Source organism: Neurospora hispaniola, assembly GCF_033458365.1.
Source record: "Neurospora hispaniola strain FGSC 10403 chromosome Unknown B0T23scaffold_13, whole genome shotgun sequence".
Taxonomy (NCBI): domain Eukaryota; kingdom Fungi; phylum Ascomycota; class Sordariomycetes; order Sordariales; family Sordariaceae; genus Neurospora; species Neurospora hispaniola.
This window is the reverse complement of record NW_026944418.1, coordinates 15800-38235: the sequence shown is the minus strand read 5'-3', so window position 1 is coordinate 38235 and position 22436 is coordinate 15800. Positions and strand designations below refer to the sequence as shown.

At 53.4% G+C, this 22436-nt stretch overlaps 8 protein-coding genes across 8 annotated transcripts; 4 read left to right on the top strand and 4 right to left on the bottom strand.

Annotated features, from left to right (window-relative positions):
- The first annotated feature begins 380 nt into the window (after positions 1 to 380).
- B0T23DRAFT_347948 (3-ketoacyl-CoA thiolase) lies at positions 381 to 2302 on the top strand. The gene is made up of 2 exons (XM_062835999.1): positions 381 to 1055; positions 1117 to 2302. Exons 1-2 carry the CDS (start codon positions 810 to 812, stop codon positions 2116 to 2118), a joined length of 1248 nt encoding a protein of 415 aa, XP_062687833.1. The 5' UTR covers positions 381 to 809; the 3' UTR covers positions 2119 to 2302.
- A 303-nt stretch (positions 2303 to 2605) lies between these two features.
- B0T23DRAFT_327794 (uncharacterized protein) lies at positions 2606 to 3538 on the bottom strand (the record flags this gene model as incomplete). The annotated part of the gene is made up of 2 exons (XM_062835643.1): positions 2606 to 2798; positions 3072 to 3538. The coding sequence occupies 2 exons, from the start codon at positions 3536 to 3538 to the stop codon at positions 2606 to 2608; spliced, it is 660 nt and encodes a 219-aa protein (XP_062687832.1).
- A 758-nt stretch (positions 3539 to 4296) lies between these two features.
- B0T23DRAFT_347943 (uncharacterized protein) lies at positions 4297 to 7657 on the bottom strand. Its single transcript, XM_062835998.1, has 2 exons — positions 6201 to 7657; positions 4297 to 6133 (listed from the first exon to the last, which is right to left on the bottom strand). The coding sequence occupies exons 1-2, from the start codon at positions 7323 to 7325 to the stop codon at positions 4355 to 4357; spliced, it is 2904 nt and encodes a 967-aa protein (XP_062687831.1). The 5' UTR covers positions 7326 to 7657; the 3' UTR covers positions 4297 to 4354.
- Positions 7658 to 8701: 1044 nt separating this feature from the next.
- On the top strand, positions 8702 to 10426 carry B0T23DRAFT_54618 (phosphatidate cytidylyltransferase). Its single transcript, XM_062841428.1, has 3 exons — positions 8702 to 9013; positions 9117 to 9501; positions 9563 to 10426. The coding sequence occupies exons 1-3, from the start codon at positions 8894 to 8896 to the stop codon at positions 10378 to 10380; spliced, it is 1323 nt and encodes a 440-aa protein (XP_062687830.1). The 5' UTR covers positions 8702 to 8893; the 3' UTR covers positions 10381 to 10426.
- A 449-nt stretch (positions 10427 to 10875) lies between these two features.
- Positions 10876 to 11732, top strand: B0T23DRAFT_54439 (uncharacterized protein). Its single transcript, XM_062841426.1, has 3 exons — positions 10876 to 11213; positions 11336 to 11513; positions 11603 to 11732. The coding sequence occupies exons 1-3, from the start codon at positions 11052 to 11054 to the stop codon at positions 11653 to 11655; spliced, it is 393 nt and encodes a 130-aa protein (XP_062687829.1). The 5' UTR covers positions 10876 to 11051; the 3' UTR covers positions 11656 to 11732.
- A 595-nt stretch (positions 11733 to 12327) lies between these two features.
- On the top strand, positions 12328 to 15235 carry B0T23DRAFT_54441 (sulfate transporter family-domain-containing protein). Its single transcript, XM_062841427.1, has 2 exons — positions 12328 to 14281; positions 14355 to 15235. Exons 1-2 carry the CDS (start codon positions 12587 to 12589, stop codon positions 15057 to 15059), a joined length of 2400 nt encoding a protein of 799 aa, XP_062687828.1. The 5' UTR covers positions 12328 to 12586; the 3' UTR covers positions 15060 to 15235.
- A 165-nt stretch (positions 15236 to 15400) lies between these two features.
- Positions 15401 to 16459, bottom strand: B0T23DRAFT_433309 (uncharacterized protein; the record flags this gene model as incomplete). Its single annotated transcript, XM_062840436.1, has 4 exons — positions 15401 to 15613; positions 15688 to 15850; positions 15922 to 16029; positions 16125 to 16459. 4 exons carry the CDS (start codon positions 16457 to 16459, stop codon positions 15401 to 15403), a joined length of 819 nt encoding a protein of 272 aa, XP_062687827.1.
- A 601-nt stretch (positions 16460 to 17060) lies between these two features.
- B0T23DRAFT_327758 (uncharacterized protein) lies at positions 17061 to 19545 on the bottom strand (the record flags this gene model as incomplete). The annotated part of the gene is made up of 4 exons (XM_062835640.1): positions 17061 to 17092; positions 17129 to 17206; positions 17498 to 19317; positions 19397 to 19545. The coding sequence occupies 4 exons, from the start codon at positions 19543 to 19545 to the stop codon at positions 17061 to 17063; spliced, it is 2079 nt and encodes a 692-aa protein (XP_062687826.1).
- Positions 19546 to 22436: the final 2891 nt, after the last annotated feature.

Genomic DNA, 22436 nt, shown 5'->3' with positions numbered 1-22436 from the left:
TGATGACCATGATGTCAGATAGATATCTCGAGACTGTCTTGAGTCGCGGTTCTGTAATGGTCAGGAGGTTTTGTCGTTGAAGTGATGTTTGTTGGATCTGACTCCGTGTAAGGTACGTAGTGCCTCAGAAGAGGTCATGATGGTGGTGTTGAATGAACTCCAGCGGAAATACTAGGATGAACTGCCGAGCGGTGGGGTTGCATGTTTGCCCGCGGGCCGCCCGGCCGTTGCAGTGCCCGACCATCAGTTGAACGATGGTCAGTGCGTCTTGAGAGGCAGCTGTTAAGGACTGATGTGGCAGTCTGGGAAATCCCCGTCAAACCTATGCGGGGAAATCGGTTCGCCCCGGACATTTTTGATGTCTCCAGCGGCAACGAACCCACGACAGGATCTCTTTACCCCAATGTTCCACTAACAGCCAGTAACAATGAATCTAAAACACCAACTCAACCCTGACTGACATCCATCCGTCGACAACAGACCACACACCCGACTTCCACTTCCACTTCCCGCTGTGCCTCGGCAAACTCAACCCCACTCTTCCGTTCCAGTCGCATTGGAGGATTGTTCCATCAACGAAGTGGAAGATGCCGCCACAACTTCCGCCAGCCCATCATGGCCCATCCCTTTTAACCACGACAACAGCCGCGTCTCCGTCTCTGTCACCGTCTGTCGTCTCCTTGCCGTTGTCGATTCCAACTCCCGTCGCCGGCTAACCTCACTCGTCTCCCAACCAACTAATCCCATCACCACCAAAACAAACAACAAACACCACCACCACCACCACCACAACAACAACAACAGTCACAATGGCCGTCGAACGTCTCGGTTCCATCCTCAAGCACCTGACCCCAGGTACCGCTCTGAGCAACATCACGGCCAAGAACCCCGACGACATTGTCATCACCCTCGCCATCCGCACCCCTCTCACCAAGGCCAAGAAGGGCGGCTTCAAGGACACCTCGCTCGAGTATCTCGCCTATGCCACCCTTAAGGAGGTCAAAGAGCGCTGCAATATGGATCCCGCGCTTGTCGAGGATATTGCCATGGGTAATGTACGCAACATTGTTTGTCACTGACTGTCACAGGCAGAGGCTAATGGCTGTGTGATTGCAGGTCTCCGATGGCAAGGCCGCCTACAAGCTTCGTGCCGCCGCCCTTGCTGCCGGCTTCCCCAACACCGCTGGTGCCTACTCGCTCAACCGCTTCTGCTCCTCGGGCCTCAAGGCTGTCGCCGACATTGCCCACGCCATCTCGTGCGGCTCCATCGAGGTCGGTATCGCCATGGGCGCCGAGTCCATGAGCGTTGGCGGCGACGCCCTCGAGCAGCCCTTCGACGAGGCCGTCACCTCCCAGTCCCAAGAGTCGGCCGACTGCATGCAGCCCATGGGCTGGACCTCGGAGAACGTCAGCCGTGACTTCGGCATCACCCGCGAGGAAATGGACAAGTACGCCGCCGAGTCCTTCCAGCGTGCCGAGCGCGCCCAAAAGGCCGGCCTCTTCGACGACGAGATCGTCCCCATCAAGACCCGCGTCAAGGACGCCAATGGCGAGTGGAAGGACGTCACCCTCACCAAGGATGAGGGTATCCGCCCCGGCACTACTGCCGAGAGCCTCTCCAAGATCCGCGTTGCCTTCCCCCAGTGGGGTCCCACCACCACGGGTGGTAACGCCTCCCAGGTTACCGATGGCGCCGCTGCTATCTTGCTCATGAAGCGCTCTACCGCCGTCAAGCTCGGCCAGCCCATTCTCGGCAAGTACGTCGGCTCCACCGTTGCTGGTCTGGCTCCTCGTATCATGGGTATCGGCCCCTCCATCGCCATCCCCAAGCTTCTCAACCAGTACGGCCTCACCCTCAACGATATCGATGTCGTCGAGGTCAACGAGGCTTTTGCTTCCATGGCTGTCTACTGCCGTGACAAGCTCCAGCTCGACTGGAACAAGATGAACCCCCGCGGCGGTGCCATTGCCTTGGGCCATCCCCTCGGTGCCACCGGTGCTAGACAGATTGTCACTGGTTTGGCCGAGTGCAGGAAATCGGGCAAGAAGGTTCTGTTGACAAGCATGTGCATTGGTACTGGTATGGGCATGGCTGGTCTTTTCGTCAACGAACAGTAAACAAACCCAGGGTCTGGACTCTGGATGGGAGTTGGATAGTTGAAAGCGATACCACACACTTTTTCTGTATACATTGGCGGCGCTTGATCTTGTACAAACATAATAATGACGACATGAACCACCCACAAATGCCCATATTACCATTCATATTGCTAATTGCGCTGGAGCTAGTCTACATCAGAGGTAAGCATACGTTTCCAGACAGTCAGACACTTTCAATTTATGGTGCAGTGTCCAAGACTTGTAGCCGTATGTGACTGAAAAGGCACGTATAAGTCATGAGCAACTCATATTTTCAAACTAGGTACCTTCTACTTCCCTGCTCTCTTCTGTTCCCGCTGTCAACCCTTCAGGATAGTGAATATTTGCCAATAGAGAATTACCGCTATGATTGACTACTACGCTGATACTGTTTAGAGGTATCATGATCTGTTATCCACACCCAAACTTATCGCTACTACATGTTATCACTCGTTCACTTTCAAACCTAAACCACTGCCCATCCCTCCCACTCAGCCGGGTACATGGGATACACCCACTCTTGCTCCTTTTCCCAATGCCTCTGCACCCTCTCCGCCTCCTTCAGCCCCAGTGCCAGTGGTGACATTGTGCCTGGCCCGTCACCAGAGATACCATACCACGCCTCCTCCTTCGCCGACAGGTGAATATACTCCCACTCTCTCATGCTGCCAAGCTCGGCCGGAAACTGGAGGCCGAACTACGTCTCTTCTTTGGGTACCTCTTCTTTTTCATGTGTAAAGATACGCCATAAAGTTGCCAAGGCTCCCTCCAAATCCCTCCAATTGTCCATGGATCCCTTGCTGGTCTTCCATGAGGACCATGACTCGGGCTGCAATGAGTCTGGGTCAGTCATCTTCTCTGGCCATTTTATGACGCCTCGCCGCTGTTTCCAAAGCTTCAGCCAAAGCTTTTCGAAAAATTTGGCCAGGTACCGGATGTTCGGCTCTGAATCGAAGAAATTCGTTGTCGGCTCGGGCTGGGCCGCCGTCGGTAGTGGGCCCAACGGGCGCTTGGTGGTTAGGATCCAAAAGACTTGGATGGTGTAACCGAGGTGAAAGGCCATCTTCATGGAAGCTAGGCTAAACTTGAGCAGCACGCGCCCTTCGTCACGTTTGGTGGAGTAGAACCAGTGCTTGTACATCTCTTCCAGAGCGAGGCTGGTGGGACATAATATGGGAAGGAAGACCCGAGACCACCAGGGCTTGTGCATCATCGAATGTCCTCCATGGATTAAGGCGACGAGCTGCAAGGGGGTCTGCATCTGGCCCTCCTCAATCATCTCCTTGGAGTGTGCTTGGTTAAGTGTCGGGATCGACTTCTTTCCATCACGTAGATACCAGGATCGGAGAAAGTGATGACTGAAGAACTCGAAGCCGGACTCAAAGGCATCCTGATCCATGTTTGGCGAGTGAAAGTGTAATTTTGCTGCAAATAATTGGGTGCCCTTTGGTTCTAGGGGTAATGGGGGCTGTAGATTAGACTTGGGTGTGGAGGATGGTTCTTTGCTGGGATTGGATATGGCCCGATTCCCTTGGGTGAAAGGATGGAAAAGAGAATTGTGCTACTTATATATATCTGTGTTGATGACCCTGGAGGTGGTTCCTCTTGCTGATGGCAAGGCTCTTTTGTCGAGGAGTGAAAGTAACTGTTTGGCGTGTTGCCGAAAGATTTTAAATACTGACGAGAAGGTAAGTGCGGTGGCGGAATCGGAAAGAGTATTCGCTCACTTAACTTCCCTATTTCCGCTTTAGTTGTCAACGAGACAGGAATGTCCCCACAGAGGACTAAGCACGCCAAAGTATTCTTCCCGCAAATCTCCATGAACACAAGTAGGGTGCAAAAGATCGATATATCTTCCTTGGAAGTAACTAACTACTCAAGTCACCTTATTAAACCTCTACCGCAATTTCCTCCGTCGAGCAATATTTGCTCCGTAAAGAAAATACGGTATCTCCTACCTCGTCCATGGGCGGTAGGATAAACTCAGTTACACTTGGCTTATTTTCACGAAATTCAAATGTAGAAGTTGCCCAAGGAAGAGGAACACCAAAACGTTGATCTTCAATCTGATCAAATTGCAGATCATGTCTCGCATTATCACACAACAGTAAACTTCGAAAGATCTATGGGTATCAAAAAGAAAACCAAAGTGAAATCCCTTCCCTTCTCCTTCCCCCCACCCCAAGCCTGACTGTCAGCCTTGATTACAACCTCCTCATATCCCGTCAACTTCATGTTGCCCTCCCTCAAAAACCCCCTTGACCTTCTCACCCTCTCGCCTCTCCACTGCCAGCTCCAGCAACTCATGCGCTCGCTCGACCGTCTCTTCGTCAATACCTTGCTCAAAAACCAGATCTTCTTCGGCGAAGTTGAGCCTGCCGAGAGACACTAAGTAACGATGGGGGAGGGCAGCGGTCATGTTGCTAACGGCCGCGGCGTGAGGATTGGCGACGCTTGATTGGAGGTTATGGCGAGAGTTCTGCCCATGTCTGGCGGCGGCATTGGGAGCTGCACGGCTGTGCAGGGCGTGCAGGGCTGTGGATCGAATGGGAACACCGCGGGTGGGGTTGCGGCCCTTAGAAGCGCCGCGGCCGGTTCTCGGATGTGTAAATGTCGGCGGTCCGGGTGATACCGGTGTGGCAAGCTTGCGGGAGATAGGGTTGACGATGCCGGAAGTCTTGGGATGCGTGACCAATGCGTGTAACAGATTCGTCGACCTGGAAATCAGCTGTGACAATAACTGCGGTGTCGACATTCCACTATCATATCCGTGCCTCTTCCGATTGCTGTGCCCCTCTTTCTGGATATCGTTCTTCCTCCTAGTGTCCTCAGAAGCGATAGAAAGGTTATCAAAAGCCATGGACGGAACATCAGCGTCATAAAGCCCGTCAACCGCCCAGCACAAGGCGGATACAATCCTCGGAATGGCCACATCGCTGTTAGCGAGCTGCAACAAACCAAACGAGCTAGAGGCAAAAGACATGAGCGTCTGCAAGGCAGCAAGCTTGATAGATACCTCGCGCGCGGATCCGGGGGAGGCCCATCTCGGCGGGGTATCGACCAAGTAGGATGAGACGCAGTCGATGATAATTTGGGCTGTTGATGCTTCTTGTGAGCCTGGTTCAGGGTTGGGGGGTGGTTTGTCGACATTGTCAGCGTTGCGGATGGGAGGAGGGGGTGGGAGCATTTGACCGGCACGACCGCCCCGACTATGACCGCTGCCGCTGCCGCGAGATTGAACCTGTGGTCGACTTCGAACCGCCAACATCGTGTTGCTATCAGCATTAGAGTCAGGCTTCGGCAACGGTCCTACGCTCCCAGGCATAGCACTCGTCCTCAACAGACTCAACATTTCCCTCCAATCCTGTTCCGGCTGTTTAGCGCTCAGCATCAGGACAACAAACTCCAAGTCCATGGTCTTCCAGAACCGAGCTTGAGGTGATGTCATGTGTTGATCAACACTGGGTGGCTTTGAACACCCCACAGCACAGAGATACAGCAACCTAAGACACTGCGTAACATCGATATCTGCTGCTAACAGCCTCATGGCCGGGTCTGGATGTTGCTCCAAGTCCTCCAACGTGCCTCCTCCCTCATTTACCATCTTCAAATTTAATCTCGGCAACGCCACAAGCTGGCAAGTGGTGACCACCACCGGCACCAAACTGCTCGTGATCCGTGGCGCCACATCCACAGCGTTCAGCTGCAGGATGAACTGCAACAGACCGGCAAGGTAGTAGATGGGCGAATGATAGCGCTCGGACAAGCATTGCTGCCACATATCGAGAAGGAGTTCGGAGAAGTCGACGAGGAGACGGAAGGGGTCATTGTCGGAGCTGTTGATAAGGTTGGAGACGCCCAGTTGGGGAAGACGCCGGAAGATGATGGAGGCAAAGGAAGCGGAGGGTTTTGATGGGAAGCAGAATCGCGCAAAGGCTTCAAAGGTTAGAGGCAGGGATGGGAGGGGAGAATGGTCGAGGACGAGCTTGAGAAACTGTTGCAAAGAAGGTCAGTGGTTTACTTGAAGGCGTCGGCGGAGAGGGGAATCTGGGCTCGCTCACATCATAAGGCAAACTCGGTCCGGTTCTTGTACTGGTGGACCTCGGGGCAAACAAGTCAGAGTCCTCGAAAACAGCCCCGTCCGTCTCCATCTCCAAAGCAAAAGACGGACTATCCACCGCCGGCCTCTTCCTTTTCCCCTTTGTCGGCGTACCGGCATTCCCTTGATCCCTCAACCGCTCTCTCCTCCCCGCTTTATCCCTACTGGGACTCCCCAATCCCGATACATCCACGTCACTGAACCCGTCCGGTATCCATTTCGTTTTGTTCCTGCCACCCGGCGTCATGGCGCCATCCTTGCCCACCTTCTTGGTCTTTGCTCTCCCCCGCTCTTCCTGTAGGTCTGCATTGGCAAACAGCAACTCGTTACTAGCCGCTTGCTGTGCCTTCTGCGCCTCCTGGAGCCTCTTCTCCATCTTGGCCTTCTCCTCGGCCATCTCCTTCTTAAGCTGCGGTATGTCCCGGTCATATTTGGAGCGCATGAGGTTGGCTTCGCCCTTGGCCGTCGTCAGCTGGGTGCGCAGGTTGGAGAGCTCGGCTTCGAGGGAACGGATGGTTTCGTCTTTTTGCTTGTCGGCGTCTTGACCAGCGCCACGGAGGCCTTGGGTGGCCGGTGGCTGTTGGCCGACATAGGGGCGGATGATTTGAGCTGGCCGGTGTGGTTGTTGGCGGAGGAATTGGGACTGGGGAAGCGGGCGCCCGGGAGCTCCCAAAGGGCCTCGTGGATATTGCGACGGGGCGATTTGGGGGTTCGGTCGAAAAGCCTGTTGCTGGCCATATCGCTGCTGGTTTGCCTGTTGTCGTTGATGGTTCAGCCTTTGTTGGCCGGCGATGCTGGGCACGGCACGAAAGGGCTGGGGCGCCGGGTTGGGCAGGCCGGATCGTGGGAGTGTCAGGGGTTGAGCGGCTTGGTCTATGACTTCGCCATTGTCGTAGTCGTCGTCGCCGTCGGATATGTACTGCGGTTGCTGGGCGGTGCTCCCGGGTAGTTGGAATTGGGTGCGTGGCGGGGCTTGCGACTGGGCCTGTCTCTGGGTGAATTGGATGGCATTGTGTTCGAGTTGTTGAAGGAGATCGCCGTCGAGATTATCGAGGTCTTCGTCGGAATAAGAGTCTAGGTCCATCATGGTGGGCGAGCATGCGCCTGGTCATGGCCATGAGCCCGCCGAGCATGTCGCGGTCTACGCGGATCGAGAAGGAAAATTAGAACATGGGGATGGGTTCAATGTTGTCATTCAGCCTGTTTGGGAATGGTGCCATGGCAACGGGCAGGCAACAGCCGACAGGACGGAGAACGCGGGTTGTGAAGACGAAAGAAAACCAGGGTTAGGGTGTAAATGATCTATGTACTGCTACAAATATGTGCCTGCTACTAGGTAACAAAGCCACCTTGATAGACAGAATCCCCAACAGAAATGGGCAAAAAGCGACCAGGGGTTCAGGAAAAAGATTGAGAAATAGTCAGTCAAACCCAATGGAAGTCTGATTGTCCAAGAATGTCGCGGTTGCGTTGGCCTTTGACAGGTACGTCTGTCTTTGTGGGGTAGCGGGACTCTTCAGTTCACATGCGGTCAATGATTGGGTGATGGACAGCTGCGAGACGAAAGGGAACTTGAAGTGAAGTCGGGAGTGTTCCTCTCAACGCATGTGATTTTGGGTGGAAAGGTCAAGCCACATTCAGGGCGTAGATTCCCGCTGTGTTACCATAGGTACATCGATGTCGGTACAATCAGATAACTGACTGAAGCTTCCTTTCTATAATATTTTGGCAGGCAGTTTGCGGGATCGTGGAGGTCAGCTTGGAAGAGAAAATATTTTCATGACTTCCATGTTAGAGCACCTGACTGGTCGTCGTGATTGCCTCGCTGTGTGAAGACGGCCTTTCCTTGAACTGCGCGAGTCTGACAAGGCTCAACTTACTTGCCAAGTTAATAAGTAACCAGCCACTTCCTCGTCCCCCATTTGACCAATCCTTGTGCACGGATGGACAAAGCTCAGCCACATTGACGTAGCACGTCCCTCGGCGTCGACACCGTCCCACTTCGGTAGCACAGGTAGCACCGCTTGTTGGCTCGCTCTGGGCTGGCTGCTAGCGGGTGTTAGTGTTGGATGCTTGGCCGTGGCCCCTCCGCGCTTGTTCTCAGTCGTGCTTCCTGGTCCCGTCGTCCCGTCCCAACAATCGCAATCTGCTGGCTCCAGTCCAGCAAATTCCACTTTGGGACAAAAAAAAAGTTGGAACCGACGATCAGGGAAGCCAGACGGACACATCGATAATAGGCCTGTCTGTCTGCAAGGCATCATCATTACTTAGGTATCATCATCACCACGGCATCACCATCTCGACTACTTACCTTAGTACTATTGGGGCGCTGTCGCCTTGCTGCAAAACCGAGCCTCGACATAGGTACGCTAGGAACTTCCAGCATCACGACTCGAGCCGGCCCATTAACGCCAAGGTGGACTCTCCCCCATCCAGTCCACTGACTGCTCCATCGACGGACCCCATCGATATCTTCCCGTCCGTCTTTGCTGACTCCGTCCCCCGAACACCAGGCATCTCGCTGTCCTCTGCCACCAAGTACCACGACAACGGAACGTACAATCAAAGACCTGCGCATACTGCCTTACGCATCGAGATAGCAACCGCCACTACTCCCCCTGATCGCATACCTTTGGCTATACACATACGACCGCCATGACAGGCCGGTCTCGTCGCGGGGTTAAGTTCCCCCACAGCGGCCGTCGCAGCAGCATGAGCGAGGCCAGCGAAGAGAGCTCCCCCTCCAAGACCAGGGCGCTCGCGAATATCCAAGAGGTACCTATCTTGCCCATGTTATGCGCTGCTGCCATCATGCCCAGCTCACAGCTCTGCCATGTTGTTGCTCGTGCAGTCTCGGCTAACAATTTGTCCACTCTAGAAATCAAAGGATGCCGGCGACAACCAGCAGCTTTCCGATTACGAAAAGAAAAAGGCCAACTTCATCGAGCGCACCCTATGGACCTTCGTCATGATCGCTGGCTTCTTCGCCGCCCTCTTCATGGGCCACATCTACATTGTCGTCATCATCACGGCCGTCCAGATCATCTCCTTCAAAGAGGTCATTGCCATCTCGAGCGGAGCTAGTCGCGCCCGGGACATTCAGTCTACCAAGAGCTTGAATTGGTACTGGCTGGCGGTAGCCATGTATTTTCTACACGGCGAAACCGTCATTTACTACTTCAAGCATATTGTCATGGTCGATAGAGTCCTCCTGCCGCTGGCTACCCACCACCGCTTCATCTGTTTCACCCTTTACGTCGTTGGTATGCGCCGCTCCTTCTCTCCTTAAGAGGCAAAGGCCAAGCTAACATAATTCTGCTCCAGGCTTCGTCTTCTTCGTCAGCACTCTCAAGGGTGGCCACCTCAAGTTCCAGTTCACCCAGTTCGTCTGGGCGCACATGGCCCTGTTCCTCATTGTCGGCCAGTCGCACTTTATCATGAACAACGTCTTCGACGGCTTGATCTGGTTCTTCCTCCCCGCCGCCCTCGTCATCACCAACGACATCTTTGCCTACGTCTGCGGCATCACCTTTGGCCGCACCCAGCTGATCAAGTTGTCTCCCAAGAAGACGGTGGAGGGTTTTCTGGGTGCCTGGGTCATGACCGTCCTCTTCGGCATTCTACTCACCCATATTCTGATGCGCTCCCGCTTCTTCATCTGCCCTGCTAACGACCTGGGCGCCAACATCTTTACCGGACTGGATTGCGAGCCCAACCCGGTTTTCATCCCCCAGACCTGGACCATGCCCGAGTTGCTGTTCTTCCCCACCAAGACGCGCTTTAGCATCACCATGGCGCCAATGCAGATCCACACCTTCTTTTGGGCCACGTTCGCTTCCCTGATCGCGCCGTTCGGTGGCTTCTTTGCTTCGGGTCTTAAGCGCACGTTCAAGATCAAAGACTTTGGCCACTCGATTCCGGGCCATGGCGGTATTACCGATCGCATGGACTGCCAGTTCATCATGGGCTTCTTCGCCTACATTTACTACCACACTTTCATCGCGCAGTCCAAGGTCGATTTCGACGAGGTGTTGGAGATTGTGGCGACCCGGTTGACCATTGACGACCATAAGAAGTTGTTGCTGTTCATTGCAAAGTATCTGGTCAACCACAACGCTATTGATTCTTCGGTGAGTGCTTAACCTGTTTCCTGTGCCGGTTGACGACCCATCATTACTTGCTAACATTGGCTTTAGATTGTGAACGCCATCGAAAAGTCCTTGACTAACCATTAAGGTGGCAAAGAGGCGTGTAATAACATTAGATTAAAAAAGCAAGCTGGGCCCCCTTTGTGGTTCTAGCTGCACTTTTGAGAGAGGGCGGTGTTTTTGAACCTTTTAACCTGGGACTCAATGCGTGCCCAGTCTTTCAAGAGGAATCTGGGCTTTTGGGGAAGGGCGTTGATTCTTCATCTTTCTCCGGCACATACTTTGCACCACACTGTTAGCTTGGAGCTGTGGGCTGACTGGTTGGTGCAGCAAGCCACTGCATCATGTTGCGTATTAGAGCATATAGCGCGGTTGTCGAGACCCCCCACTTCTTTATCGAGCGTCAGATGACTACAGTATTGGTCTTGTAAGGCAGATTTAGCGATGATAGATTAGTAGTCAACTTCTTGGTTACCACCCTTTTCTTTAGTTTCCATGGTTCTTACCTGGTCCAGATTCGTCCAATGTTGCCCCTGATTTTGCTAACAGCCAGCCACAAGTCATAGTTGGGATGGAGTGGCCCAATGATGTTCAAAGCATCTCTCAGCTGCATGCGACATTTCTTGCTACCATGATACTCTAAGGTCTGGCTTCTAAATTGAGCGATGAACCCCTCTGCTTGGTATTGGTATAAGGTCGGCACTCCCTCGCTGCCCCTCGGTTTCTTGAGTTTCAGCTTCATCCCCATATCTGCTTTTGGTTTCACGCATCACTGCCGCGCCTACCTGCTGACCGGTCCAGGCAATTCTCATTTCTCGGATACAATGGTAAGATGTCAAATCGCTTTCCATCGATGACCAATTCGCTTGACCCCACCTTCATCCCTCCAGCTAAGTAGCTCCAATCTTCTACCTCTACTGACAACTATCCAACTCCAACTGTTACATAGGCATCCCAAGACGCCCTCCGTAATGCCTTCCAATCAGGTGATCGCGACGGCGATAACACCCTCTCGGTCCGCGAGGCTGTAACGGCTGTTCAGGCACTTGGTGGACGGACGCTGGATGCTAAGCAACTCGAGAGGGCGTGCAATGATTGTGGGGTGGACACGGGGAGGGAGATGGATTGTAGGCTTCCCTTCTTTACTACATATAAGCGTGGCCTCTTCCGTTATATGGAAGTTGAGGTTGGAAACGACAAAGCTAATCTATGGCAGTTGACGAATTTGTGAAAGTTGTGCGGAAGCTGGAGGGTGAAGGGACATTATAAAGCGAGATGATTGCATCAAATTGGGGAGGAACAAGAGGACTCAGAGGTTCTCGCTCCAGATGAGAGGCCTGACGTTCAGATGCTTTGGTGGTAGGGATCAATCACTTCAAGGGCACGAAGTATCGAGTAGAAGTATGGAACAACGAACATTTATTTAGTGACAGAGAGCGACAAGAGTAAAAAAAGAATGACGGATGATATGGATGGAAGAAGAAGTATGGAAGAGGGAATCCGGGTTAGGGTTAAAGACGAGGTTGGGTCCGGCTGTGGTCCCGCCCGTCGGGCCAGGTCCCGTCCGGCGGCCCGGGCACCGTAGCCTTGTGGGGCCGATCTCGATTAAGACCCCTGACAGATGCCCGGACATCCAGATCGATGTGTCAGTGACTCGCCTCCAACACTTGTTCGAAACCATGGTTTAGACTGGAGGTCAAAAACATGACTTGGTCAGCTGGTCCAGACCCCTACACCTAGATCCTCCAAGTTACAAGGGGGGTGTCTTTCTGGAGGGGCCTGTGACGTCCCCCGCACCAATGGCCAACCGCATCGCACCGCAGCAGACCGCACTGCAGCCAAGCCATTTCCCAAACAAAACATTTTATAACTTTTAGGTAAAGTACCATCTCCCACTTCGGTTTTTCACTCCGCGGTCTCCGACTGACCTGGTTGAGATCAGGCTTTTGAGTAGTGTACGTCAGCTGTGTTGGGCTTGTATATTTAATCTTCTCCATCGACCGACCCAGCAACAGACACGAGCGACGAGGCGACGACACCGGGCCATCAAAAACACCGACGGCTGCCATCCCGACCGACCGATGTATTCGCCATAGCGACCGAGTCCTACAAGCTGCCGAGGCTTACCACGACGACGACGACAACAACAACAACACACGCGCTCTGAATCGATCGGATCCGATCACCAAGGGCCGCGAATATGCCCTCCCGACCTTCCTCGTTGCGCTCCATCGCCGGGCCGTTGAACTCGAACCCGCCTAATGCGCAGGCACCAACGGGGCCGACCCACGACCACGCCCCCGCCCATCCTAGCGGTCTCCGACAAAGCTACACTGTCTCGTCATCATACAGCTCGACCTCGGACTTTGAGCGCGACGGCGATGAGGATAGCGGCGCTGGGCCCAGTAATGACCATACTGTCCGCTCAGTCACTCCAAACGAGAGAACTGGCCTCCTCTCCCAAGAGCGCGGCCACGGCACCTTTACCGATGCCCGAACCGTGAGCCCCAGCAATGCTAGTCACGCCGACTCGCTTCCCGGCTTCCCGTTTGACGCACCCACCGACACCGATCTCGATTTCTCTCCCTACAACTCCGAGTCGGCGAACGTTGAAGGGCCAGCATCAGGCAAACCCAAACACAAGCGAAAGAGCTGGAAGCGCCAGATCTCCTCTCACATCACCACCCAGAAAATGCACACCTCGAGAGATCTTGCCCGTCGCCATGGTGTTAAGGACACCCCCGGCATGTACCTCTCTTACTACCTCCCCGTCCTAGTCTGGGCTCGCGAATACAGCTGGTCCTACTTCAAAGGCGACTTCATTGCCGCCCTGACAGTCGCAGGGATGTATGTCCCCATGGCCCTCTCCCTGGCCGACAACCTTGCACACGTCCCTGCTATCAACGGCCTATACTCTTTCGTCTGGAATCCGCTCATATACGCGCTATTGGGGTCATGTCCCGCTCTAATCGTTGGCCCCGAAGCAGCTGGCAGTCTCTTGGTGGGCGCGGCGGTGAAATCTAGTGTCGACCTGGGAAGAGGAGGAGACGAGGATAGGGTGCTTCATGCCAAGATCTGTGGAATCGTTGCTGGCATGGCCGGGGCGATGGTCTTCGCTGCTGGAGTGGCGAGATTGGGCTTCTTGGATAGTGTCTTGTCTAGGCCGTTCTTGAGAGGGTTTATCTCTGCAATCGGTGTAGTCATTGCTGTTGATCAGCTCATTCCGGAGCTCGGCTTGAACCATCTTGTCGCGAAGCACCCCGGCATCGGACACGGGAGCTCGGTGGAGAAGCTGCGGTTCATCCTTGGAAACTTGGATAAGGTACATAAACTGACAGCGGTGGTGGCCGGTACGAGCTTTGTGGTGATCATGGTTTGCAGGGAGATCAAGAGGCGGATGCAGCCAAGGTATCCGGGAGTTGCATACGTGCCGGATCGTTTCTTGGTCGTGGTTCTGACATCCTTCTTGGCGTATTGGTTCCAGTGGGATAAAAAGGGCGTTGCGGTGTTGGGGACAGTGGAGGCGGCGAGTCATCAGACCTTCAAGTTCAGATGGCCATTCCAGCCTAGCAATATGCAACTCATAAGGGACTCGATGGGCACGTCGTTCCTGATTGCTCTGCTCGGGTTCTTTGAGAGTTCGGTCGCGGCCAAGAGTCTCTCGAGCAGCGAGCCGTTTGCTGGGATTCAGCTGAGCGCAAACAGGGAACTGGTGGCTCTGGGCGTGGCAAACTTTGTTGGCGGATGCTTCATGAGCTTACCTGCCTTTGGAGGGTATGGGAGGAGCAAGGTCAACAAGGCTACTGGTGGAAAGACACCTATGAGCTCGATCCTCCTCAGCCTCTTGACCTTGTTCACCATCTTGTTCCTCCTTCCCTATCTTTACTATCTTCCGGTAAGTATTTCTCTCGGCGGCCCCATTCAAGGACGGCTATCTCTTCGCTGGATATTGTACTAACTCGGCACAGAAACCCGTCCTCTCGGCCCTCATCAGCGTCGTAGCCTGGTCTCTCATCGAAGAATGCCCGCATGATATCACTTTTTTCCTGCGCCTGCGCGCCTGGCCCGAGCTCGCCCTCATGGCCATCATCCTTCTCTCCACCATCTTCTTCTCTTTGACTCTCGGCATGGCCATCGGTGTCGGTATCTCTTTGCTGCAGGTCATTCGCAACGCCACCCGCCCGCGGATCCAGATCCTGGGGCGCATTCCCGGCACCAACCGGTTCGAGAACGCAGAGTTCTTCACTGACTCTCCCGACCGTTTGGAATTCATTGAGGGATGTCTGATTGTGAAAATTCCCGAGCCCTTGACGTTTGCCAACACTGGCGAACTCAAGTCAAGGCTGAGGAGACTGGAGCGCTACGGGACAAACGAGGCCCATCCCGCCCTGCCCAGATTGAGGCAGGAAGACAGTAACAAAAACATCATTTTTGATGTCCATGGAGTGACAAGCATGGATGGGAGCGGGACGCAGGTGCTGGAGGAGATTGTCAGGGGTTATAGAGAAAGGGGCGTGAGGGTCTTCTTTAGTCGAGTCCCCGGAGGCAAGGACAGTGAGGTGTGGAAGATGATGAAGAGGAGCGGGATTGTGGACTTGGTCGGAGGTGAAGGACACTTTGTAAGCGATGTTGGAGAAGCGTTGAAGATGACGGAGGTGGAACAGGAGGAGTGATGGGCGCAGAATGAGCGATTGTTCTCTTTTGTTTTGGGTATTCTAAAAACCAGAAACGTGTGTCATTGCATGTGGCGGAATGTGACTTGTCGATTTTTTTCTTTTTTTTGCAAGGCGCTGCTTGCAACTCCAGTTTCCTCAGGCGTTACATCTTTCTGTTCCAGGTCAAATCTCATTCGTCTCCTACCCGAGCAACTGCTGCGGAGTCTTCCCCAAGACATATCAGTTTACTAATTAGAGAAACTTGACGGTAATGCTTGGTATGAAGATGAGCATTACAACTTCAGGTAATTTGATTGACTGGCCGAGGTTTGTTTACAGGATCCATATCTCACTCTCCTTTACCAGGGAATGTTGCGGCCATCATACACGTTTTTTCCAGCATATCCGCCATGGGACGCAGCCTCCTCCTGGGTCTCCCAGCCCTTGACCTTGATCATGGGGAACTTCCCGTTGTACACCTGTCCAGGTGTCAGGATAATGTCCAACGAGGCTTTGGCACCCTCCTCGGTTGTCAGATCAGCCATCTGGCTGCCGATATCCGTCTTTAGCCACTGTTCACACATCAATGTCAGTCACCGCCCACAGAAATACACATGACTCACCGAAGAAAAGGACATGGACGTACCCCAGGGCAGAGAGCAATGAAGGAAAAGCCCTTGTTCTGATACTCCAGCGCATATTGGACAGTCAGAGCGTTCAAAGCCGCCTTTGTGATCTTGTAGGCTGGGCAAGGCGACCACGCAATAGCCGGGTCGGAAGCGGAGGAGATGGAGCCGAAGGTGCTGGTACTGCATGTGGGTAGGTATAAATTGTGAGTTGTTCTGCCACAATGGAGATTTTATGGGGAGGGGTTTCTTACATGTTGACAACCTTCTTCAGCTCGGACTTCTCCACCAGAGGAAGGAACTCGCGAGTGGTGTACTGGACGCCCAAGACGTTGACTTGGAATTCTTCCTCCAGGCCGGTCCTGCAAGGGTACAGTTAGTACCTACGCATGAGAGGATCTACAGGTTCTGAAAATTCACGACACACATGCAACCAATAAAGAAAAGAGGAACCTACATCTCCCTCATGATATCCTTCTCCAGCGTCGGGTTGCTCATTTTCTGCATGTCGTAGTGGCAGACGGCTGCGTTGTTGATCAACACATCGAGTCCCTTGCCCTCCAGCTTCTTCTCGACTTGGGCAGCCGCTTCCTTGACGGATTCCGGGTTGGTGACATCGAGCTTGACAAATTGGACACGGGGGTCGGTCTTGGAAAGCTCCTGCAGGGCAGGGACGTTGCTGCGAGCGCCAGCAAAGATGTTGCTGACTTCGGAGGACTTGCGAGAGGCGAGTTCCTTGACGAAGGCGAGTCCAAGACCTCTTGAAGCGCCGGTAATGAGGAAGGAGGCCATTTTTGACTGAGACTTTCGAGTTAAATGGATGTTACTGGTTCCTCGCTGAATGATAATCGATCCTGAATGCTTCACTTGAGGGTCTGGAGTAGGTACAGATTGTCCGGGGACCTATGATGCTTTATCTCCGAAGCTCTCTCCCTCATACACTAGACAGGTGTTGCATTCGTAAGTGGTACACCCTGCCATCTAGGTAGCGAACACGAGTCGAAGCGAAGAAGGACAATTTGTCAGCCAGAGTCCTTCGTGACGGTTTGGTTCGTCGTTTGAACCATGATTTGTTCTTGACCTTCCAGTCCGAGTCTTACTTACTTCGAACACAGTACAGACAGCCCAGCGTTTATCAGCCAATGGTTGGGGGTTCATCGGCTCATGACACCACAATGGCCGATTAACCGACGCCCGATGCAGTGGCGCCCCTCCATTTCTCACCCCTGAAGACCTAAAATGAGAAAGAAAAGAGCTTGAATCTGCTCTCAGTCGTATTGACATTCCTGCATTCGCGAAAGGGGGTTTTACTGTGTTTTGAGCACTGTATACATGGCAACGAGGAGAGCTATAAGAAGAAGTAGTCGCCCTTTGAACGTCAATATTGGATCTCTCAAGAATTCCACTTGGTTCCACCAAGTTCCACTGATGATTCCTTTCCTGCCTCCGACTTCCACTGACCGTTTCCCAATCCAGAATGTAATCGAGATGCCAGACAGTCCTTCCTGTTCGTCAAGCGCGGGTGTCTCCCTTTAGTGCCTGTTGGTGGGAGCCGGGGCTGTAGGGATTGAAGAGGCCAAGAGGGGTCCACCGCATCGCGGGGTCGTTACTACACTAACGGAATCCACAGTGGCAATGGAGGTGTTGAGATAACAGCGCATCTAATTCATTGCAGGTTCGTCTGAACCCGACCTCCACAATGAGGCGCCACAACATACTGGAAAGCCGCGCCCTGCCGCGCCCCGCCGCCCATCCCCGCGTCGAGGACCTTAACTCAACCGCCATCCAACTTCGCCCGGCTTGTCCACACGACAAGTACAGCTTTTCAACCTTTGAATGTCTCTGTCGCTGGGATGTCGCCTACGTACTCAGATTCCGGCGGAAAGATGCTGGATTCATCAAATGCAGACCAGGTCGCCATATCCCCCACCGTCATCGTCGACATGAAGTCCTGCAGGGACGAGGGCATATCTATCGCCAAGCTCACATCAAACGACTCGGCAGATGCGGCATTCCAGCCCGTGACCATGGTAGCCTCATCGACCACCGTCTCACCCGCTAGAGAGCTTGTAGTCGTCCTAGGGGTATTGTGCAAGCTCTCGACCGACCCAACCTCCTGCCCTTGACCCTGGGGCACCTGCAGGCCGGCATGGTCCTGGGTTGCCACATGGATCGTCTCATTCACCGTCTCTGTCAAGGTCTTTGATGTGCTTACATTCGTCTCCAGGGGCAGTTGATTGTTTCTTAGCACCTCTGTGCCACTTTTTTCTTCCGAAGTCGTCGTCCTTCTTAGCAGCTCTACCAGCGTGCTTGCCCCAATATCCGCCAGGCTACTCACCTCCGCAAGCATCTTGAGCCGCTTAACAGCTCCTTCCACAGCCTCCATACAAGCTGGCCTATTGACCATGTGTGCGTTTGCCCGCATTGGGTCCAACCGGGGTGTGATATGCTGCTGCTGCTGCTGCTGCTGCTGCATGTTCAAGCAGCTATCGTCTTCCAGAAATGATGGATCCGCACACAACTGCAACAACAGCACAGCCGCCTCAAAAGTCGACATGACGATGCCCGGAAGCCGAGTATGATAGCCCCCCAAGAGTGCGTGCAAACGCGCGACAGCCTCGAGCGACCGCAAAGCAGCACCGGCCACAGCTCTCTTCTGGTATCTCAGGAGGAGTACCTTGTAAGGGGGTAAGGACAACGAACTCGAGGGATGCCAAAACAGCAGCGGTCGGAAGTTCCAGCATAACGAGTCGTAAATGGCCATGTGCAGCATCTGTCGCTGCAGAGGTAGTTTGGGCAAGAGTCTGTCCCACGACTCGTCTGCGTCGGCAAGAGCGAATGCTGGAGGGAGCTGGGAGAGGAACTCGCGCGAAAACTTGTCGTACCGCTCTTCAGCTGCCATGATGTCATCTTCGTTGCCCTGCAGGGGGCTGACGCTGCGCCAAAAGTCGGCCAGACGGGCTTGGAGAAGCCGTTCAGTGAAGGGGTCGGGCGCTTCCAGGCCGCGGTTGAGGGGCATTGTTGGTGGTGTTTGTTCTCCCCTGTCTCTGTACTCGGGAAGAGCGTGCAGCTGAGGCCAGTTCCTGGGGTGTAGGCGGCCTGGAAGTGCGTACATGCGGTCTAGCTGGCGGGAAAGAAGACTGTCCCAAGTGTAAAGGTTGCAGAAGATGCGACGAGCCATTTCCTTTTCGGTTTCATTCGCCCCAATCGCGGTTACGCTATCGCTGTGAATACCTATGCTCTGGGCGATGCGAATAGCACGGCTCACGGTTTCCCAGCAGGCCTTGATGTTCCCTTCGGTTTGGCACTTGAGCGCGGCAAATGCAACTTGATGGACTCGAATCAAGGATCCTCGACCATCGAGCGCCCAGCTCATGGCCTCCAGAGTATTGGCGATATCGTCGCACTCATTTCGCACATCGGCAAGCAGCACACCACGGATCCGATCGAGTGGATAAATCGGAGAAGGTAGGAATTGCAAGGCATATGAGACAATGCGAAGCAACAGGACGACAAAATCCACGTCCATCACGCGGATTTGCCTGGGTACGTCGTTGGCGTCGGCAGCACGGCATTCCTCTGCCGAGAGTGTGTTACACCAGTCTTGATACTTGCTCATCAGCCACGGAACGTGGACTACCTGATCCATCCTGGTGGGACGAATCATGGTCAGTTCGGAACAGACATGAAGCTTGTGGTGGGGAGGATGGATGTAACCGTGGGACGTACCAGCTGATCTCTCTTACAAAGAATTGCACCAGAAAGTCGATGATCTGTCGATCGGGAATGTCACGCATGACGCGATGAACATCTTCGGCGGCTTCAGCTACAAGAACTGGAGAGCTCTCAGAGTCGATATTGTCCTGGTCGAGTCCCATCTACATCAATTGTTAGCTCACGTCTCTACAGTTGTGTAACCCTACGTTTGGGACCAAGACATGGAGCTCCACTCGCCTTTAGGATGAGTGCCAGTGTGTTGCTTTTACTCCCTTCGAAATAGCCAAACGATTCAGCCAGAGCCCGTCCCGACCACGTCTCCGTGGTATTTGTCCAAAAGGGGGGTCTCGCAGATCCGGACGAACATCCTGGATAAGAACCCGTTCCCGCGCCCGCTCCCGCTCCCGCTCCGGCGGTACCACCCCACCGGCTCCACTCATTCCGAAGCAGATCCCGGCCTCCCCAACTTCCACTCCTCCGTCGCTGACTACTAGTATATTTATACTCTCCGTTTTTCAGTGCAAATCGGGTGGAGTATCTCTCGAACCGGCGTGGTGGTTCTTTCTGTATGCCAAACGTGACCGACGGCGCTGTCGTGGATGTCGACGATGCGGATGATGCACCGGGACTGGTCGCTGAGCTTGAACTGGGGTTTGCGTAGTAGACGCAAGATTCAATGCACCGTCGGCGAGAGCAGTGGTTACACGGTATCTCTCGGTTACACTGTCGGCGTAGCACTGTTAGCACATGGCTCAAGACCCGAAGGATGGCATTGGGATGCAATCCGTCATCCGCAACGTCTTTGTCCCACCAACCTTTTGTTTTCGATGGTAGCATGGTAGACACGAAGAGATTGGTCGTTTTCGAGGGGGGGCGGGAACAAAGCTCATGATGGGATACAGCCAAAAGTCGACAGAATGTCAAGTCCTAGGCTTGGCAATCCTTCTGGAGTGCGAGGCGGCAAGACATGAGCACTTCTTGTATGAGTGAAGTGTCGGATAAATCACGCACGGAGGGGTGTGCAGACATTTACTTGGACCTCGCTACCTTATCAACGTCCTCATCGTCTACTTTGTACCAAATAGCCAAGTCCCTTGCGCCCGGTAAGGATCCTGTCGTATCAGGTGATTGGAGTAGGACAAAGGCCTCGATCCCAAACAAAAGTCATGCGTTACGTTGCGATCAACTGAATCCTTCCATGATACCGTATGTGATCGTTTGAAGCACATGGAGGGGAGACAGAACTACAATTGGCTACGACAAACTCAAGGAAAGACTTCCGTCGGCAAAATCAAGATTATCCGATGATGCCTCCTGTCAGCTAGGTACTCTAATAGTAGAGGTAGGCATGTAGAGGTACCCGACCTTGGTGTCTGCCAATTCCCGGTTGCGGCGTTAGGCATTAGGCGTTCAAGCACGTTCTTTTGTTCCATGGCGAACAGCTCGTGGACAGTTAGAACTCAAGGCTCGGTTCATCCTTCCTATTCTAGTAAGATGAAAAGCCACCTGGCTGAGCAGGGACGACCTAACCGATCTCAAGTTGGATAACCTACATCGCTCAGATAACCCCATCAAGACATATCACGCTTGGTATGGATACCTAGGTAGGTATGTATCATCAACCTTGATTTATCTCGCTTGCGGTGCATGCAGTACACACTTCCGCTACCCCGAATTATACCATGTAGAGTAGAGGTACTTGATCCTTCCCGTACGATCCCATCTACAGACAGAATAACCTCGCACTCTCATCTATCACATTTTCTTCTCGAGTTCTACCATCCGACAGTGACCCCAGAGTTGAATAAAGGTTAGGGTTTTTTAGTGCATGTTTTTTGACCAAGACATTGAACGTCGGATCAATCTAAACCCGTACTTCTTGGTGTGTCTCCTATGCACCTGCCATTAAAAGAAAATATAGGGATCTGCTCAGGCAACAACGAAGCACCTTATAATGTAATGCTTGCACCTTGATGGAAGGATTCTCACCCCTACCGATTACCCTCACCCACCCCACTCCACACCTACACACTGGTGTCCACCACGCCTCACCGGAAAACTTGACCGGCATCTGTCTATCACAAGTGTAGGTACTTTATGGGAAGCAAAACAATATGGTGTATACTGGCGTAGATACATGTAAGTCCCTCTGTTGTGATACCCAGCCAATCCTTGTGTAGTATGTACACTGTCGAGTGCGGGGCTTTTGAATCACGACTACCTCTAGGGTTGTGTACCCTTTTTTTCTTGTACTAACCGACCCAGTCAGACATTTCTTCAGCCAGGAGCAGTTGTCGGAAGTCTAGCCGAAAGTGGAGGTTCTCATCTTTTCACCAAGGTAGGTAAATGCAGGCGCTTTCCCTCTTTCAACTTTTGCAAAAGTCTTGGCCAGCGGGGACTGGACCCGATGGCGCACGGAGGAGTCCAAGATGCTGTTTCTGCAAGATCCTCGCGTCCAGAAGAAAATGAGCCCTGCTCATCCAAAATGGCGACAACTGGCACGATTCTGTAGTGTACTGGCGAACAGTGACCAGGCCTCTCCACTACAGCCAGGGCATCAGTTCGAGGAACTCAGGGAGGTGCGCTCCACAAGCACAGCCCACTTCCTAGCCCACCCCCCACAATGGATCATTTTCCCCCAACTGTTCCTGGGCTAGTAGTTGCTTGGAATGCAACCCTTCTGCTTCGTAAAGTCACCTATTTTCTGATGAATCGAGGCTGACGTCAGCACCAATCACCGATTCTCGAGGCAGGAGCTACTATGGTAGGGAGACAGAAGGCATCATAGAACGTGGGCCATACTCCCGTCCTCTGCCGGCAGTACACTAAACTTGTCTAGTGTAGTCACTCCAATCCTCTTTTGAAGGGAAGATGGAGTTAAGGTACCTAGGTACTTTATCGCCATTTGCAAGGAGTTCACCGCGCTAACAAGTTGTTCGTATGCGGCTAGTCATCGGAACGGGCCTGGCCGCCTAGACCGGTGCGGGTGCTAAGGAATTAGGTCTTACGTGCATACATGTATGTACTGTGTACATGCCAGCTTGTCGAGGAA